The sequence below is a fragment of the Gracilinanus agilis genome, chromosome 6 (genome assembly GCF_016433145.1).
Source record: "Gracilinanus agilis isolate LMUSP501 chromosome 6, AgileGrace, whole genome shotgun sequence".
In the NCBI taxonomy this organism is placed as follows: Eukaryota; Metazoa; Chordata; class Mammalia; order Didelphimorphia; family Didelphidae; genus Gracilinanus; species Gracilinanus agilis.
In genome coordinates this window covers 128202001-128223401 of record NC_058135.1, presented here as the reverse complement: position 1 = coordinate 128223401, position 21401 = coordinate 128202001, and the positions used below count along the sequence as shown (strand labels likewise).

Sequence of the window (21401 nt, the reverse complement as noted above, 5' to 3'; positions counted from 1 at the left end):
AAATGCCATTAGGTTCATGCTCAATATAATTCTCAATTCTTCCTTCTTCAACTACATCTTCAATAAGTTGCAAGATTTTGTTAATTCTGCCTTTATATTGTCTCTTTTGTCTGTCCCTTTCTATCAACTTCCCAGTTTGGGCCTTCTAAACCACAAAATGTTGGAATAGCATGCTACTTTTTGTTTCCTTGCCTCAAATTCCTCAAAGCTCAAGTTCACTCTCAATACAAAAGCCAAATAAATATATCTAAAGCAAAAGTCTGAACATGTCACTTCTGCTCAAGCACCTTCAGCAATTCCTTATTACTTTTTAGAGAAAATACAAACTTCCCTATTTAGCATTTAAGAATCAATATGGCTTCAATCTATCTTTCTAAATGAATTTCAAGTTAGAATATATTGGGTCATTTATAAACATTAATTGGTGGTTTTTTAATGGGCAATAGTTATCCAAGGACCAACAAACAAGTTTACACATGAATAGTGAGCTTGAACCACACTCTTCTTGACAGTCTTGGTATAAATGAAACAGGAAGACATAAAACTTTAGCTAAATAGAAGCATGACTTCACAGGAATTGCATAAAAGACTTGGTTTTGTCATGCTGTCATGCAATCAAGGGCAATTAAAAACATAATTTCACTGGACACTTAGTCACCTTTTAGTGTTTGTGACAAACATAAACCAAAAGACCACTGTGAAGGTAACTGGAGTTTATGAGTAAACATCAATCACAGATAGTGAAGTAGAGAAAGACTCTGAAGAACTTGACATGGTCTTCAAAATTAGGTCAACATAAATCTTGTTATTCATTCATTTCAATGCAAAATAGATACAGGAACAGAATGGTAATAATCATTGGGAAAGAGGGCTTACGATTAAGAAATGAAAGGAACCAATGGCATATAGACTACTCAGATGCCATATCTATTTACCACAATTAATTTCCTATAAGAAGAGTCAAAAAGCACTTGACATACCACAAATGGGACAACACAAAAAAGGAAGGAAGGAAGGGAGGAAGAAAGGAAGAAAGGAAGGAAGAGAGGAAGGAAAGAAGGGAGAGAGGGAGGGAAGGAGTGTGATAATTAGATTAAGTCTACACTGCCCATCTTTAGATTTAATCACCAAAGGTGAGAACACCTCCAATTTTGGGAGGTCCATAACCCACATGTGCTAGAGTAGATGACAAATCAGAATCAACCGATTGCCCCCTAGGCAGTCCTAAGAGAAGTGTCTGTTGTGATTGGACACGCAAACTAGGAGGGAGGCACAGGAAGTGATGCATAAGTGACCCCTTTAAAAAGAGGGAGTTGAGTGAGTCTTCTAGCTTTCCTGGTTCGTGGAGGAGTGCTGGCTAGAATACTGAGATCTTGGTCAGCAAGGAAGGAAGGAAGGAAGGAAGGAAGGAAGGAAGGAAGGAAGGAAGGAAGGAAGGAAGGAAGGAAGGAAGGAAGGAAAAAAGGAAGGAAGGAAGAAAGGAAGGAAGGAAGGAAGGAAAGAAGTTAGCTACATCTTAACAGGTAGATAATTCCCAATTACATGTATAAGTTATTTCACAATCAGCTCTCTGTATACAGTTAAGCAATAAAAAAGCAAAAGTTAAAATCAATAACAAAATAAAGGTAAAGATGAGAAAAGAAAAAATGCTAAAAATAATAGAAATGTAAATTAAAGCAACTTTATGATTCTCCCTAACTTCAACAGAGAAAATGGCACAAAAGAAGAAAATTGCTATTGTATGAGGGTGTGTAAAAAAAGGGCCACATTAACTGTCAGTGGAGCAATGTAGTTCCGTCATTCTAAAAAACCATTTGGAACTATACCCAAAAGGCACTAAACCATACATACTCTTTGACCCATCAAAACTGGTAGGCATATATCCCACAGAAATGAAGAAGGGGAAAGGATTTGTATGTATAAGCATATTTCTAGAAGCCTTTTCTGTTGTTGTAAACAAATGTAAAGAAAATAAGTGCCTGCATATCAATTAGAGAATGACTTGAACAAATCTTAGATAATGAATGTAATGGAATTTTATTACTTAATAATGAACAAGGCAGATTTATAAAAATATGGAAAGACTCATATGCACTGATATAGATTGAAATGAGCAGAACTAAGGAAGCAATTTATGCAATGACTACTATTACAAAAGTGACAGGAAACAATTTTACAAGATCTCAGTACTGTGCCCAAAGCAGAAGCCAAATCATGATTTAGAAACAGAGGAAGCATATCTCCCACCTTGTGGAAGATAGATGATGGTCAAAAACAGAGGGGTCAAACTTGCAATATAGCTGGTACCAAAATAAATAAAAATAAAATATAGATAATATTAATTTGTGGTTTTCTAAGTCAGAAAATAGCCTTTGTGGATATCCTTTTATTTGAGTTTGACAGTACTGGTATAGAGGTATAAAATGAAACATGCATTTTAAGACATAGCCAAAGAGTTGGTTTGTTTTTCTTTACTAGGCATATTTATAAGGGAGGATTTCTACTTGAAGAGTGGGGATAAAGTAGGTTACAAAGTAAAGACAAACATACAAAAAGAAAATTAAAGTGCATCAATAAAATTTTTTAAGATGCACAGAAAAGTTTAAAAGTATAGAAGGGAACACAAATATAAAAATTTTGTTACTACCATGCTAAAATTAATAAACATTTCTTTTAAAACACGTACATGACAAATTTATAGTTTCTGATACAATCCTTCATCTTGTTCTTTGTAGCTTGAAAGGTTTCTTTATTGAGTATTGACAAGTTAATAATGGAAGAAAAAAGTTAAAGATGGGAATATAATATTGCATACAATTATAGTAGCTATAACAACCCATTTTATCAATTGTTTTCTGGTAGGCATATTTCCCACTGAAGGGGAAAAAAAGGGAAACAGAAAATAATACAGCATTTCTTAAAGATGCACTGATGGAAAGTAGGCCTAATAATGAGGAAGCAAAAGATTCCAGAAATCATCATAGTCAGCAAATATATAATCTTTAGTGTCATAGAATTGACACTAAAACAAAAGGGTAAAGGTTTTATTTTTATTTTTCCAAGTAGGTGGTAACTTAGATTTAGCCCTCAGATAGTAGTTTTCTGTCCCCTGGTATAGATAATATCACTTGTAATATAGTTCTTCCTCTGTCTCTGTGTGACTATATCTGTATCTCTATATGCATTATCTATATACAGATACAGAAAGAGATATGTACACAGATTACACACACACACACACACACACACACACACACACACACATCCTATCATCCCAACTAAATTAAACGGTTTTGTAGGGCAAGGATCACATATATTTGTATGCTTCTCAATACCTAGCACAGGGTCTGTACATAGGACTCAAATATTTAACTGAATAAATTAACAGGAAAAATATGGAGAGCAGTGAATAATCTGACTGTAGTTTAACTGCCCCAAAGGATCCATGATGCAGAATAATATGATCATGGAAGACTATAAATGTTTGGATGAACATTTGGAACTTATCTTGTCAGCAATGGGAAGTTGTCAAGGATTTTTGAGCAATGAAAAAAATACTCAAGTAGAGAAATCAATTTTTCCATAGATCAGTGATATTGGCAAGAACAAGGTTGCCAATTCTAATGGCTTCAGTACCAAAACAATTCAGAAAGTGACATCTCAAAGGGCAAATTTGTAAAGTTTAGAATTCTCTTAAGAAAACTTCAATTACCTCAAAGTAGAGTTGTCAAAGCATAGGAATAAATATTTCTCAAGAGTTGCAGAAAATTCATGATCATATGAAAGATTGCTTCAAATGAGGAACTAGAGAAATGCAATAAAATCAACTATAAAGCTGTCAGTAAACAAAAATGATCAAAGATGGGAATAGTCAGTGTTGTGAGGGGTTGTGGAAAGATGGAAGATTCTCTTAGCAAAGCTATGAAAGCAAACTGGAATTATATGAAGTGACTAATATGCCCATACCCTTCAACTCAGAAATCCTACTAGTAGGTGACAAATTGTTTATGAAACTCTCAGACATCCCTGAATCACCCTAGATACTTAGTAGGTTTGTCCTAGACTAAACAATAAACCTTCAAGTACCCAATGATCTCAGCCTAGGTAGTAGTAGATATAATCTAATCTTAAGTACCCTTTTTTAGAAGTTTATTCCACTATATCTAGGCATCTCCAAGGTAGTCCTGCCCTTGGCTGAAATCTTCTTTTCCTAGTCTCCATGCAAGGCAATCAGTTGTCCTTCCTTTCCTTTATTCCCCAAAGTGTATATAAAATTCAATTTCTTCAGTTCCTTAGAAAGTACCAGGATAGACATTCCCTTTCCTGGTGCATTTTCCCAGAGACCTTGTTCCCAGAGTCCCAGAGCTTGGCTCTGTGTGGTGGCCATAAGAACACTGTCTCCCTTGTCCTGATTAAAGACTTGGCCTTTTGTACAACTTTGGTGGTTCTGTGTTTTTCTAGGTTGACATAGGTATATAGCCCAAAAATTAACTAACACAAAGCGAAGGAAACTGAGCCAAGAAAAAAATGTAATATGACTACAACAGTCTAGATGGGAAGAACAATAAAACAACTGAAAACAAATATTGTCAGATGATGACAGAACGATGCTGGTCCCAAAACAGAAATATGACAAGGCATATATACCCCAACTTCTAAGCAGAGACAGAGGACTGCAGGTAGGAATACTGTCCTGGAAGACAAACTTATTTGACATTTTAGTTTTGCTAACCTGTTTAATTTTTTTCTCTTAATTGTGAGGCACAACAGTCTGGGAAGGGGAAAAACAGAGAAAAAATGGGAAATAAAAGTGTTGTTAAAAGGTTTCAATACATTTTTTTTAAAAAAAGAAACATAAGAAGAATACAGAGGACTGTGGGAAGACATGAACTCATTTAAAGAGAATAAAAACTGGAAAATATTATACCCGAAAAGAACAATGAAAATGGAAACAACAAAAGAAACTGAACACTAATTAAAATGCTCCAGCTTTTCTCCATAGAAGAAAGAAGAAAATGGATCTACCCTTCCATACTTGAAGAAATAGGGGACCATGGGAGAGGAACATATTCTTAGACTTCATTGGTATGTTAAGTTTTTTGGAACAACTTTTTTTTTTTGCTCCTTTTTTTCCTTTTTGCAAAGGATAGCTCTTTGAAGAGAGAAGAAGGTATATATTTGGAAATGAAGGGAAATATCTTTAATAGTAATCATTAGAAAATAAAATGTATCAAAAAATTTTTAAAAGAAAAAACAAGTTAAAAATAAGATTAAAGAAAAATATGTATTGCAAAGCACATTTCATCATAGAAGGAACTATGCCAGAATACCAGATAGATCTAAGTTGAGGGCTAAAAAAAGAGTCTGCAGTCTTGGTCTAGATATACAATTAAAACATTACATATCAAAAATTTTGAATGGCCAAAGCCTATGTATACAGAAAACAATTTTGGTGAAATGTACTTAAATTGTTAAATTGTTTAAATATTTTATGTAAAATGTTGTTTGATGTGAAAATTATGTTAAAATATTTTAAGTAGTTGATTAAAATGTTTTCCCAAAATTAGTCCAGAATAATTAATTATACTGCATTAAATAAGACTTATTTTATAAATCATTAGGTCACTTGAAGAAAAGCAAAAAAACACAAAAGGGAGTTCTTGTTCTAGAGAAGCTCACAGTCTAATGGGGAGACAATGAGCAAATGATGATGGACAAAAAAACTGTATACATGATAAGTTAAGAGATAATCAACAGAAGGAAGGCACTAAGATTAAGGGGGACTCAGAAAGGAATTTTGTAGAATTTTAGCTGGGTTTTAGCTGGAATTTGTAGGAAGCCAAAGAAGTCAGGAATCAAAGATAGAAGAAGAGAATTCCAGACATGGGGGACAGCTAGTGAAAATGCAGAGAATGAGGAGAAAGAATGCTTTTTTTCAAGAAACAACAAGGTCAGTGTTATTGGATTTCAAGAATGTATAGGTGTGAGTAAAATAGGAAGGGGCCAAGTTATTCAGGATTGGTTAAAAAAAAAAAAAGGAGGATTAATCAATGAGACGGATCAATTACATGGTGTCTAAAATCAACCAACTAATAAATATTTATTAAACACCTGTTATTTGCCAGGCAGCATGTTGGGTGTGAAGGATATGAGTAAAAGAATGAAACAATACTTACTTGTGATGAGTTTTACATTCTAATAGGAGATTAGTAAGAGGAAAATTGGGAAAAATAAGCATCATGAAAACTCAAAGAGAAGAACAAATAAAGAAGGAGAATAGTTAGCAGGATCAAATGCAGCAGATAGGTTGAAAAGGATTAAGAATTAGAAAAGATTTGGCAAGTAAATGATCAATGATAACTTTGGAAAAAACAATTTAAGTTGAGAGATGAATCTAAAAACCAGAATGCAGATGGTTGAGAAGTATTTGAGGATAGGAAGTAGAGGTATAGACAACTTTTTTCCAAGAATGTGACTAAGGGGAAGAGATATAAGATGCTTGTGTCAGAAGTGAATTTCTCTCTCTCCAGAATTGCTTTTTTTAATGTCATCTCTCAGTGACTTGGAGGTTAAATACCACTGAGTAAATTCAGATATACACAAGCCTCAGAAAAAGGAAGTTAAAGAACCAACAAACTAACAAGACAGGAAACAATGATTCCACTAGTACAGCCTGCTCTGGGTGGCCCAGGCAAATTAAGAAACTATAATTGGTTCCTGAGATGTGAGGTGTAAGAGTTAGTGGTGGAAAAAAAAGCTTATAAGTTGAGACCAGCAGGAAGTTTAAGGATCTTCAGCATGTATGTGGAGGAGCAGACTGGACCTTGGTGGCGTATAGCTAGAGGTCCATAATGGCAACAATAGATTAGAAAGGTTAAGTACTTCTCTACCTCTCTCCTACTTTTTCCTCTCTTTACTACTCCTACTACTTTTGATTTAATAAAGTTATTAAGCTACAAACAACCTTATAATTTTAAATATTATACTTGCCATAGGATGGCAAATTCTTCAAAAAAATTTTTTTTTATTAAGAAAATTTTTCAATGGTTACATGACTCATATTCTTTCCTTTCCTTCCTCCCACCCCCTCCCATAGCCAACGTGCAATTCCATTGGGTTTTACATGTGTCTTTGATCAAGACCTATTTTCATATTATTGATATTTGCACTAGGGTGCGTTTAGAGCAGTGATTCGCCCCACTGCCCTCTGGTGGGTGCTACAGTGATCCAGGGAGGTGGTGATGGCCACACTTTTTTTGTATTACATTCTATTCTGAGTTCAATAAATAGTTTCATAATTTCCAGGGGGCGCTAAGTAATATTTTTTCTGAAAAGGGGGCAGTAGGCCAAAAAAGTTTGGGAACCACTGGTTTAGAGTCTATAATCATATCCCCATTGACCCATGTGATCAAGCAGTTGTTTTTCTTCTATGTTTCTGCTCTCACAGTTCCTTCTCTGGATGTGGACAGCACTCTTCATAGGTCCCTCAGAAATGTCTTGGATCATTGCATTGCTGCTAGTAGAGAAGTCCATTACATTTGATTGTGCCACAGTGTATCTGTCTCTGTGTACAATGTTCTCCTGGTTCTGCTCCTTTCACTCTGTATCAAATCCTGGAGGTCTTTCCAGTTCCCATGGAATTCCTCCAGTTTATTATTCCTTTTAGCACAATAGTATTCAATTACCAGCAGATACCACAATTTGTTCAGCCATTCACCAATCAAAGGGCATCCTCTCATTTTCCAATTTTTTTGCCACCACAAAGAGCACAGCTATAAATATTTTTGTACAAGTCTTTTTCCTTATTATCTCTTTGGGATATAAACCCAGCAGTGGTATGGCCAGATCAAAGGGTAGGGAGTCTTTTAAAGCCCTTTGGTCATAGTTCTAAATTGCCATCCAGAATGGTTGGATCAATTCACAACTCCACCAGCAATGCATTAATGTCCCTATTTTGAGGACGGTAAATTCTAATGAAGTTGTTTTTTTAAGGATGATAGAGACTTGGACACATTTAAAGGAAGTAGAGCAAGAAAAAAGTTGATAAGGAGAGGTTGAAGATCTGGGTGGGGGGGTGGGGGTGATGATTGAGGATGCAGTATCCTGGAATAGAGTAACATGTAGAAGGTCTGGCTTTAGTTAGTAGAAGGGCCACATCTCTTTTAATAAATTGGGGCAGTGATGGGCAAACTACTGCCCCACCCCAGGGCCCCCTGAAATGTTTTATCTGGCCAGGAGACATTATTCCTAATCTGATGAATACAATGAGTAAGATACAATACAATGAAACATTGAAAGAGTTGCTTTAGAAACAGACTGACAGATGAGCATTTCCTTTCCTTTGGCCCCCTCTTTTAAAAAGTTTGCCCATCACTGGGTTGGGGGAATGGAAGAGAGTGGAAAATCATCTCAAGGAATTTTAATATGAAGAGAATGGGAGACGAGAGACCTCACACTGAATGGCCTCAATTTTTTCAGTAAATTAAGAAGCAAGGTTCTCATGTGAGGAAGGAGATAGGAGCAGGTGCTAAGAGCTTGAGAAAGGTAGAGTTAGCTTCTGTAGTTTCTTAGTTTCTATAAGAATAAAATGGGAAATCAGTTAGGAAGGAAAAAAAATGCCTTGCTGCTGTGAGGACCCAGTTAAGGCTGAATAACATGACTAAGATTTGTATTGAACCTAGTCAGCAATGTTGGTCAACTTCTCCAGTTTCATTCAGAGATTTCTGAGTAGGGCTAAAGAAGGCAGAAGATAATAGTATTCCAAGGCAAAGATTTGGCAAGAGAAGGGTAGTGAAAGATTAGAAAAGAAAAAGATTAAAGAGCAAAAGACAGTGGACTGGTTAAATGCTAAGTTAATGTCAGAAAGGGAAGTCAATGCAAGAGTAATGACCTGAGAAAATACTAAGAGGAAGAGGAAATAGAGAGAACAGATTTTAAAACTATAAAGCATAGGGAAAGCAAATGAAAAAGGTGCTTGATAAAATCAAATACCTTATCTCCAAGAATTAGGACTTACCAACTTGTGAAAATTTCTGAGAAAACTGGAAAATAGTTGGGCAGAAGTTAGGTACAGATTAACATCATCACATACCAAAAGAAGCTCCAACTGAGTAAATGACTAAGGTGTAAAAAGATTATATATTACACAAATTAGAGGAGTAAATAAGAAAATAAATAACTTTCTGAACTATGGATAAGGAAAGAGTTCATAACCAAACAAGAGGTAAAAGAACAGAATATAAAATGGGCAACTTTGATTAGATAAAAGTTAAAAGTTTTTGCACAAAATCAATGTAGTTAAGGGAAATAGTACTCAGAAAAAAGCTTTGTAGCAAGTTACTCTAATAAAGAACCCATGTGCAAGATACAAAAAGAATTACTTCAAATATAAAAGAACAAGAATCATTCACTAATATAAAAAATGGTAAAAGAACATAAACAGGCAGTTCCCAAAGGAAGAAATACAAGCTACTAAAGACCATATGAAAAAAAAATACTCAAAATTACTAATAAGTTAGAGATACGCATATTAAAACAACCCTAAGGATCCATCTCGCTCCGATCAGATTGTCAAAGATGACAGAAAAGGAAAATGATAACTGCTAAATGTCCTTAAGACATTATAAATGATATGGCCCAAATTAAATTAGTTATATCTTTTCCCCCAAAATTTTCTCCTCTTTCTAGCTTTCCAATTATTTTTGAAGGAGATATCAACAACCTCTTTTCCATTAGCTGTTCTGCTTGGTTTCAATTCCAGGAACATCAATATATCCCCAGAAAAGCCCATCATCTGAAATATCATCATGGATATTCATTCAGCTTTGATACTCACAATATTGCCTCAATATTGTTACTTGCCTTTACTCTCTAACTGTAGGGCTGGAAGGAAAAGCAATACAGTCTTCCCAAAGCCTCCCTTTGTAGAGCACTCAAAACTTTCCAGTTAACTTCATTTTCCATCAGGTCCTCTGCTTGGTTTTAACTCAACCACCTGCAACTCCTTTTCAACTTTCTTTTGTATATAATCATCCCTCATTAAATTATAAGCCTCTTGAGGGCAAAAATTGCCTTTCCTTTTCTTATTTGTATCCTCAGAGCTTAGCACAGTGCCTGGAACACAGCAGGAGATCAATAAATGTTTACTGACTGATCATTCTCCCAGACATCCAGACTGACAACCTTGATGTGATTCTTGACCCCTCACTCTCTCCCACTCCCTCCTATCCAAGTTGGTTGCATTTGTTGATTCTACCTTCACACGATTTCTCCTGCATTCCATCTTCTCTTCTCTGATGTTGACATCATCATTACACAGGTGCTCATCACTCCACTCCTGGACTACTGCACTAATCTGCTGGCTGGTTTCCCTGCCTCAAGTCTATCCTCACTCCAATCCATCCTCTTCCCAGCTGAATAAGTGACTGATTTCCCTAAATTTCATGCAGATTTGATCATGTCACTTCCCCCATTCAATAAACTCTAATGGCTCCCTAATGCCTCCAATATCAAATATAAAATGTTATCTTTGGCTTTTATAGCCCAAATTAAACTGACCCCTCCCTATCTTTCCAGTCTTCTTACAGTTTAGTTTTCTTCATGTACTTAGCAATCTAATAATATTAGCCTCCCTGCTCTTCTTCACATAAGATACCCCATCTCCTGATTCCATTCATTTTCACTGGCTGTACCCTATGCTTGGAATTCTCACCTCATCTCTGACTCCTGGCTTCCTTCAAGTCCCAATTAAAATCTCACTTTCTATAAGAAGCCTTTCTGGGTTCCTCTTTAATACTAGTATTTTCCTTCTGTTGATTATCTCCAACTTATCCTGCAGACAGTCGGTACAGATTTGTTTGCATATTGTTTTCCCCATTAGACTGGGAGCTCCTTGAAAGCTGAGGCAGTTTTTTGTTTTTATTTGTATCCCTAGTGTCTGCTTAGCACAGTGAGATCACATGTGCTTAATAAATGATTCTTGATGCGATTTAAAAAAGAAAATACATCAAAGAAACCTATAATACACACTAAATTCTGTGTATGGGGTAGGCATTTAAGGGAAAAATACATTTTTTAATTTACTTGGATTTTCCATTCAGTTTAATCAGTTATACAACCAATGGAATGATTATGCATAGCTTTGCTCAAAAGATCTTAAAACAGGGGGCAGATGGGTAGCTCAGTGGATTGAGAGCCAGGCCTAGAGACAGAAGGTCCTAGGTTCAAATCTAGCCTCAGACACTTCCCAGCTGTGTGACCCTGGGCAAGTCACTTGACCCCCATTGCCTACCCTTACCACTCTTCCACCTATAAGTCAATACACAGAAGTTAAGGGTTTAAAAAAAATTTAAAAAATTAAAAAAAAAATTAAAAAAAAAAAGATCTTAAAACACTTCACACTAATTTAATGACCTGTCCTAACTTCTGAGGCAGAACAACCAGCAATAAAGCAAAATAATGTAGAACTTTTAGTAGAAGAATTTTAAAATAAGCCTAGTATCCTCTTCACCTTGGCTTTCTAAAAAGAAAACAGTACTGTTTCTTCTCCTTCCCTAACTTATAAAAGCAGGAAAGTGGTGAAATAAATTCATCAAATGAAAGGTATTTAAAAACTAGCCAAATTCTCTACAAGGCCCAAGCCCCACAATATTCAGTGATAACATTCTACAGCAGCAGCCAAAGGTTCTGGTCTATTACTGGCAAGCAGAAAGGTTGCTTGTGCTCTTCCAGCTCTGCAGGGACACAAATTCTATGACCGTCTGCTACATTTAGTGTTGTTGCTTCTCAGGAAAATGGTGGAGGTAGATTTGTATGGGTGTTGTGTGTGTGTGTGTGTGTGTGTGTGTGTGTGCGCGCGCGTGTATATTTATACTGTCATACTTTAGGTAAAATTTAGGAGATTGTCAAAAAGAATCATTCTGTTCCATAGGTTTCTCAATTTTTTATACTTCATTTTTACCATTTAAGCTGCATAAAAAGTAAGGCTACATTCAACCACTATGTCAAAAATATTCTTTTAAACTACTTGAATCACTGAGCTATTATCAAAAGTTAGTGATGCTTCCAAAAGAATTCAAAATATATTTTCTCTAAAGCTAGAAACCCAACACAGGAGTATTTAGCTTCTTTTTAAAAAATTACAGGGCAATACAAGTGTCTAGAATTGTGTTTATACATATGTACATACACACATATATGTGTATATATACACATGCATGCACACTAGATATGTGCGCATGTACACATACACATATGTGTAGGAAAAAAACAAACCAACCAACCAAAATCAATGTGAAAGGGTAAGAATATAGACATTGGAAAAGAACATTATTATAAGATATGAACCTAGCAATTAAGGACAACAATGACATCTAGTGGACATTTCAAATAGGCCATGTTTATGTCTCCCAAATAAATAAAAAAATTAATTTATTTTTACCATTTCATTAATCACCCCTAGACAATAAATGCAACACTGCTCTAAACAACAACAAGAAGAAGAAATGAAAAAAAAAGCCTAGAAGTATATGAGATCCAAACAAAAAAAAAGTTAAAAGCATGTTAGGGCCTTTCAGCTAATATGATTATCTAAACAAACAAGCAGCTCAATTCCCTCACAATTACTCCAGCAAAATCTTATAAAATAAGACTGAAAAGATCAATAAACCTAATCAGAAATCTCAATACTTTACTTCTTATATCATAGAACTGGGCAAGAAGTCATCCAGAAGTCCAAGGACAACAGAAACTGAGAGGTCAGCAAAGCCAGCAGCAGATCCAACAGCCTCTTAGCCCTTATCAGAGAAAGCAGAGACATGTGTAACCTGCAGGATTCTTATCTGGTGGCAACAGAAAAAGAAGACTCCACAAAAAAGGATGATCAAGAATTCACATCAGAAGCCCTGGAGTCACCAGAACTGTCAGTAACCAATGAGAGTGAGGCATCACTCAGACCAGTCACTACAGGGTTCTAAGCTCCATAGCACGGTCCTGAAACACCAGAAGATTCTAGACTCAGCAATCTGAACTACAGAGATCCAGGCTCACTTAACAATGAGAGGAAAAGAACAGTGTAAAAGTGTAGCTGACCAAGAGAGAGATCAAGTAGGAAAAAAAAAAAGTTGGCCCTAACATAAAGCCCTGCTTCAAAAACTAAGGCAAAAGAGATAAGTAACCAAAAAAAATACACCAACTACTTACTATATGGAATTATATCCAGAAAAACTTCAAAATGCAACCTATGAAAAGTGTTGCATTAGCAACTGTAAGTAGGGAATCACAGGGGGAAAAAAAAGATCTTCCACAATGAATACGTGAATAACTGGAAGGGAAGAAAAGCAAGAGATGTTTAAAAATGAAATGAAAACTCTGGAGGAAAGTAAAAGGAGAAGAGCATAAGACACAAAGTGACAAATGTTATTCTGCAGGCTAAAAATGAGAAAAGATCAAACGTAATTGACTCTAAAAGACAGCAAGAAATTTTAGGTCAAAATCAGATGACTGAAAAAAATGTAAAAAAAACAAAACAAAAAAAAACTAACCTGAAAAATAGGACAAGGAAAAAAGGTAATTTAAACTACAGACTCTAAAAACCATGACAATAAAATCCTGGGCAATAGATTTCAAGAAATCATAAATAAAATTGCCCAGATGCCACAGAATAAGTTAACTTGCAAAACAAAAATCCTACAGGGAAAAAGATTTATCTTTAGTAGAATAAAGGGTGTTAGGCATTTCTGCTGAAAAGACCAGAGCAAAGGAGGAATTTTGAAATGTAAACACAAAATCTAAGAAAAGACTAGAACGGTTTACTTTGAATTAGAGCAACTGTCAAGAGTTTTAAGATGGTCCTAGGTTCAAATCTGGCCTCAGACACTTTCTGGATGTGTGACCCTGGACAAGTTACTTAATCCCCATTGTCTAGCCTTTACCACTCTTCTGCCTTGGAACCAATACATACTATTGAGTCTAAGTTGGAAGTAAGGCTTAAAAAAAAAAAAAAGTTGTAAGATGATGTATAGGGAGAAGAAAACTATCCCAAGTAAGAAAAATAGAGGGTTTATTATGCCTACCTTCTGAACCAACAATACCACTAGTTGGAATATATCCCAAAGATATATTTTTAAAAGGAAAAAGACCTATCTGTATAAAAACACTTATAGCAGCTCTTTCCATAGTGGCAAAAAATTGAGATGTCCATGAACCAGAGGATGGCTAGAACAAGTTATGGTATATGCTTGTAATGGAATACTATTGTATCAAAAGAAATGACAAACAGATTAATTTCAGAAAAACCTAGAAGGACTTAAATGAACTAATGCAAAGTGAAGTGATCAGAAACAGAAGAACACTGTATACAGAAACAAAAATACTGTATGATGATCAACTATGAAGGAACTGCCATAGAAGGAACTATTGGCATCTAAATGCAGATCAAAACATACCATTTTTCACTTTGTTTCCTTCATGAGTTTTTTCTTATGTGTTCAAAATGTGTCTTTTCACAGAATGAGGAATATGGAAATATGTAGGGCATGACAACACTGGTATAACCTACATCAAAGTTTTTACTGTCTCAGGGAAGAGGGAAATAAAGGAGGGAGAACTTGCATTGAAAAATATGAGATAACAATAGTTATAATTTGTTTCTACTTGTAATAGAAAAATTTTTTTTATTAAAAAATAGTTTTTGAACATGAATTGATACTATTCTGAGTGGCTTAGGAGAAGAAAGAGGGGGCAACTAGATAGCACAGTGAATAGAACACCAGGCCTAGAGTCAGGAGGGTCCTGGGTTCAAATTTGGCCTCAGATATTTCCTTGCTGTGCAATCCTGAGCAAGTCACTTAACTCCATTTGCCTAGCCCTTACCTTTTTCTATCTTTAAAATGACCCTAAGACAGAAAGGAAGGTTTTTTAAATAGAGAGTAAAAAGAAATACACGTGTAGATAGGAGGAAGAAAGGAGTAGAACCTGTGATTTCTCACATTTCAGGTATGTGAAAAAAAGAGAACACTATAAACATAGAGGAAGAGATGAGCATCAATTACATCTCATCCTTATGTGAAATTAACAAAGAAGAATTAAACACAATTTTGTGGGAAGCCATTGACTCCTTTTCATAATTCACACCTTTCTTTAAAAAGCAATAGTCTTATTGAAAAAGCTTTGAGCTCTCAGTCAACCAGCAGGAAGAGGGTTAACACTGTTGGCCAGAAATGCAGCTGCCTGGTACAGCCAAGGCCAAACCCTTAGCAGCGGCATTTTGCCCAGATTTAAAGTAAACTAATGGGTCTCAAAAATACTGTTTAATGCCATCAAGGCTGAGAAAATTCATGGGCTTCCCATACTACCAAAATGCCCCAGACTTTGCTTAATAATAACAAATATAGCTGAAAGTCCAGCCTGGTTCTTATATTCACCTTGAAGCTTCTAAGCCTGTTGTATTGTCTATGTTAAAAATACAGCTCTGTGTAGTTGTGGAAAACTATCCTTGTGCTTTTGGGTGAAAGGGAGTTTGAATTTCTTATATAATAAACTTGTGACTCAATGGCACTTCAAAGAAGCAGCTATGAGTTAACATTCAAGATCATCTCCCATGTCCTGTTATTTATTTCCTTATCAGCTAAGCCGTCTATCAGATTATCTGGAGATGATAAAAAAAATCTCTAGACAATTTGGTACAGAAATACAGACTAAAAAGGGAAACAAGTTGGGACAGGTAAGAGGAGTTTATGAGAGAGAATAATATCACAGAGGAAGAAGAAAATAGAATCTAAGGGGATACACCTCAGGTTACCTCTCATACAACTAGAGAACAGATGAACAAATCACACTGTAATGTGTAATGTAATGGAATCTTATCATGAATCAAGAAATTATTATGCTTATTTATTATTTAGAAACTATTAGGTTTATTTCCTAAGGTGATCAAGGAAAAACGGAAAAGAAACTCTATGTTGTAAAATATAGCAGCTCTTTTTGTGATGGCAAAGAACTGGAAACTCAAGGGATGTCCAACAATTGGGGAATGGCAGAAAAAACTGTAGTTATGTGCTTGTAATGAAACACTATTGTGGCATAAGAAATGACAAACAAGATCATCCCCCAAAAACCTGAAAAGACTTATATGAAGGGAAGCAAAGTGAAGTGAGCAGAACCAGGACACAGTAAAAACAATAAAATATGATGATCAATTGTGAATGACTTAACCATTATCAGCAAAACACAAGGATCCAAGACAACTCCAATGGACTTGTGGTGAAGAAAGGATATCCACAGCGGTAGACAAAACAGAGTCCAGATGCAAACTGAAACACATCATTCTTCACTTTATTTCCTCCATGAATTTTTCTCTAGTGTAAGCAATAGGTGTCTTGTTTCATTATATGACAAACAGGGAAATATGATTTATATGATAATATGTATACAACCTATATCATATTACCTGCCTTCTTGGGGAAGGAAAAAGAGTACTAAGGAAAAAAAGAATAAGATATAGATTTGTGGACATAGCTAATGTGAGAAATTGTTTTTCTTAGATAAACATTCATTATAATTTATTACATATTTATAACAAATCATGTTATACATCATATTATTATATATTAAAAATAGATGCTAACAGAGTTTAAAAAAAGAAATTATGAAAAAGGCAATTTCAACGAATTCTACCGAGTAAGAAGTAATGATGAATGTAGCTAGTATAATCAGAACAAATTTCCACAATGACAACAGTTTAAAGAAAAATAGCTTTGATTTAAGAATCCTGATCCAAACAATAATCGCATCTCCAGAGGACTAACATGAAGCATGGAACTCTCCTCCTGACAGTGGTAGGGTGCAAAAAAAGACATACATTAAAATTGTTTTTTTTAGAAATTCACTTTTATTTTCATGTCTAAATTTTTTTCCCTCTTTCCTCCCCTACTCAGAAAAATAAAAACCATTATAAACATATATAATCAAGGAAAACAAATTCCCCCATTGGCCACGTCCTAAAACAAAATGAAACAAAACTCTAAACCTCAATCTGTTCTCTATCTGGAGGTGATTAGCATATTTCTTCATGAGTACTCTGGGATTTTGTTTAGTCACTGTGAAGATCAAAGTTCCCAGGACTTTCAAAGTTGTTTGAGACATTTTTAAACATGGCCATTAGGGGCAGGTATGTTTGTTTGCTTGAATGATTATTTGTGATGAGGATTTTTATTTTTCTTCTTTGATTGATGGGGGAAAAGATAAGAATAGCTGATATTTATTTTGAGCTTTAAAGGGCATTAACTATAGTTCTGTACAAAATAGGGGGCCACTATAACATTTTTTTAAATGCACAAAAAAGGATATTCAGAAGAAAGAAAAGAAAAACAGGATAGTTATAAAAGGAACACATATAATTTATTATATTCTTTTTTAAAAAAGCAATAAGTATGGAATAGATTCACAATTTTATGTACCATTCTCTTTTTGCATTCTATTGAATATATGAAAATATTTTTTTGGAATTTACATTCAGAACTTTTAAAATTAGAAAAATTAGGTTAGTGGTAAAATATCTGAATTTAACACATAAAAGTTAAAAAACATAAGGACAGAAAGTTGAAATTTCAGGATTGAGTCCCTAAAAACCTCTATCAATTGGGCTAGTAGGAATAAGGTAAAATTTTAAATGGGTCCATCTGAAAGGAAAAAGTTACAAATAAAAAAGGAGAAAGGGTTATGATAAAAGTTTTATGTGAAAATTTTAGAATATATGAATTCAAAGGAAGATATTTTCCATTATTATTGGGGACATAAAAAAATAAGCTAAACATCTAGTAGGAATAAATATTCAGTTACAATTGTGAACAAATGCAACTGGAAAAAATAAAATATTAAAACAAAAGTTTCTAATATAAATTAAAGAAAATTTTAATATTATATAATTTCTGAGGAACTGAAAATATTTTGATATTTGTTTATTTGTTTTTATTATGTAATTAGAAAAGCAATGGGGTTAGTGGATAGAGGGCCAGAGCTAGAGTCAGAAAGACATATTTTCAGATTCTGCCTCTGACACATACTGCCTTTGCAACCATGAGCAAATAAGTCACTTAACCTCATAGCGTCTCAGAAAACTATTATAAATCTGTAACTTACAATCTAGGTGCTAAATTGCATCAAAAAAGGAAAAACTTCACACTAGAACTATATGATGTCTCCTTCCACACCACTCCCTATGTCCACCTTAAAAAAAAAAAAAAAAGTCTTTTAGCATAAAAAATAAAGGTAGCACAGTGGATGGAGAATGAAACCTATAGTCAGGAAGAGTTGAGTTCGAATCCAGCCTCACTTACTAACTATGTGACCTTAGGTAAGTCATTTAACTTCTGTATTGTCTCATGTTACTCAAATGCAAAATGGAGGTAATAATAGCACCTACCTCTTGGTGTTGTTGTGAAGATAAGATGAAATAATATTTGTAAAGAATTTTATAAAAGCTAGTTGTAATTATTATTATTAGCAAAAATGCTAATGGCAGGCACGGCGAATACCTATTTTCAAAGTGTAAGTATCTCTTCCACATTGCAAAAAATAATCTCTTCCTTTGTACGAGAGAAGTAGTCCGAATTATTTTTTTTCTTTTATGGGGTTTTTATAGTACCTTATTTTAAAATCTGGGTTAAGAATTTGGTCATAAGCTATATATTTTGTTATAAACTATATAATTTATTATTATAAAGATATTTTATCTTACCAATTAAATGTGATAATAATTTCCACATAAGTTTTCTGAAGTTATATGATCCAAATTGTCTTCTCTCTCTTACCTACTCCCTCCAGTAGATGGTAAGCAATTTGATCTGGGTTATACATGTATTATTCCACAAAACATATTTCCATAATGTTCATTTTTTAAGAGAATAATCATATAAAACCAAAACCCCCAAATAAAAAGCCAAATAAATTACAGTAAAAAATTGTATGAATTGAGCTGCATTCTGACTCCAACAAGTCTTTCTCTGGAAGTGGATAGCATTCTTTGTCATAAATCTTTCAGAATTTTCCTGGATCACTGTATGGCTATGTAGTTTCTAAACTCTTTCTGTGTCATCTGCTGGACTTTGCATGTCATTTATGGCTTCCAAAAAACTCCCTAGAAATTCCCACTTAATTTCTTATGCCAACCTACAATATAGCAAAAACAAGATGGGGAAAGTTGTGATGTGGAAAGGATACTTTATATGGTCTTTCTGAAAAAATCCTCATAAATCAACAAGTAAAATTTTTTAAAAGAACAATTAAATGTTTCTAAAACAGTTACATGCAGAAATTTGCATTTTAAAAAGTACTCAAAATTTACTTTCCATGTTATAGGTGTTATAATATTGTACTGAACAAAGGACTAAAAGATAGCACATTAAGAAAGCTATAATTCACTTACTCTGATTTCTTGAAGGTTATGAAAATTGTTTCCGACTCTGACAGAGATCTTGCTTGGAGTATAGCTTTCATCTGATTTGTAGTCTGCATAAATACATAATGTCTTCACTGTAGTTTTTCTTCTATGAATATTAAAAGTTTAAAAATAATAATAGTATGAGAAACAAAAGCAATGGTAAAGAGTCAAGTCAAAAAACATTGATAAATATTTGCCATGTGCCAGGTAATAGGCTAAGTGCTAGGGATACAAAGAAATACAAATAGCAATCCTAGTTCTCAAGGGCAGTCAAATGGGGGAGACAACATGCAAACAACCAGATACCTATAAGATATATACAGGACAAATTGAGGATAATCTCAGAGGGAAGATTAAGGCGGAGTAGGAAGAATTTCTTGTAGAAAGTGAGACTTGATGAAACTTGAAAGAACCCAAGAAAGTCAGGCAGTAGAGAAGAGGACACTCCAGACATAGAGGACAACCAGTGAAAATGCAGAATAGGGAGATAAAGTGTCATATGGAAGAAACAGAAAGTAGCCTAGTATCTTAAGAATACACGGAGGAGTATAATTTGTATACCTGGAAAGGTAGGAAAGGGCCATGTTTTGAAAGGCTCTAAAAGGCAGAGAGGATTTTACACTTAAACTTGGAAGTATAAAGGGAGTCACTAGAGTTTATTTAATGGGAGTGAGGGTTGGCATGGTCAGACCTGGGCTCAATTTAAAAAGATCATTTGGACAGCTGAGTCAACCAGGAGAGAAGAGAGACTTGAGGCATAGAAGCCAATCACCATGCTATTTTAACAATGAAGTGACAAAGGTCTCTACCAGGGTGGTAACAATTTCCAAGGAGATGAGAAGTATATTTTAATATGTCTATAGTATTTCTATTTTGAGATGTTCTAATAGGCAATTTGAGATGTGAACCTGAAGGTCAGAAAAGTTAGAGCTTGATAAATAGTCTGAGAGTCATCTACATAGAGATGATAATAGAATTTATTGGGGTTTATGAGATTGACAAAAAGAAATAGAATGTAGAGAGAAAAGGGTCCAGGGCAGAGTCTTTATTTTGAACTTGATGTGATTTAAATACAAGAAACAACATTTTGAGGAACATTTGGTAACTTCTTATTGCAGTGCATTTACAAAAGGATGAACAGGAAAATAATTACAGTTTAAGTGTCAATATTTGCTGAAAAGTAAAGGTGGTAGAGAAATTGTATAAAAAACTTAAGGCCCTCCAAATTAAATCAATATGTGCTTTGACACTAAATGACTTACCCATGCAAAGGTAGGAATAAATAAAATGGCAAAAAATATGTTGGAAAATCAAGAGTAAGGTATGAAAGAGTGAAGAATTATAGACTAAACATGAGAATTATGCCAACAGATCACTGATAGTTTCTTCAAGAACAAAATTTAAAAATGTTGGACATAGTGAGACAATTAGCATAAACCATCTCTGGCCACTTCCCAAGGTTTTCCAGCCTACCAAGGGCACAGAGCCAGGCCCAAATCAGCTCCTGAGCTACCCAAATTATACCCAGGACTTTGAGCAGGGTTTTGTTATGTCTTAATGATCTTCTGAGAAGAATGGAAAGAGCTGAAGAAAGGATTAAGGAAGGAGGGTCAGGAAAGGAAGGTTAGGGGAAATTTTCTCATATAATCAAAATAGGCATCTATACAAAAATGAGGAGTAGGTGAGGACTGACAACTGAGCTTCATTCTCATCTGAACTATTCAAAGAAGGAATATACACATAAACACAAAGAGTTGGATACAGAAATACATTTCACTCCATGGGGAAATAGGGAAAGGGGAAAAGAAAGAAGTAATTAAGAAGAAGGGCAGATTAAGTCGGAGATTAGTTCTTAGCAAAACAAACTCTAAATATTCAAAAATATTTATAGCTTTTTAAAAAAAACAACTGTGGGGGAATAGCCATGTGGTCCAATGAATTGAGAGCTAGACCTAGCGATGGG

At 34.6% G+C, this 21401-nt stretch overlaps 1 protein-coding gene across 1 annotated transcript in view; it reads right to left on the bottom strand.

The window, feature by feature from the left end:
• The window catches only part of ANAPC10 (anaphase promoting complex subunit 10), a 124455-nt gene that overhangs the window by 61774 nt on the left and 41280 nt on the right, over positions 1–21401 (bottom strand). The window contains exon 4 of the mRNA XM_044680833.1: positions 19424–19544. Coding sequence (XP_044536768.1) covers positions 19424–19544 — 121 coding nt within the window. The remainder of the gene's footprint in view (positions 1–19423; positions 19545–21401) is intronic.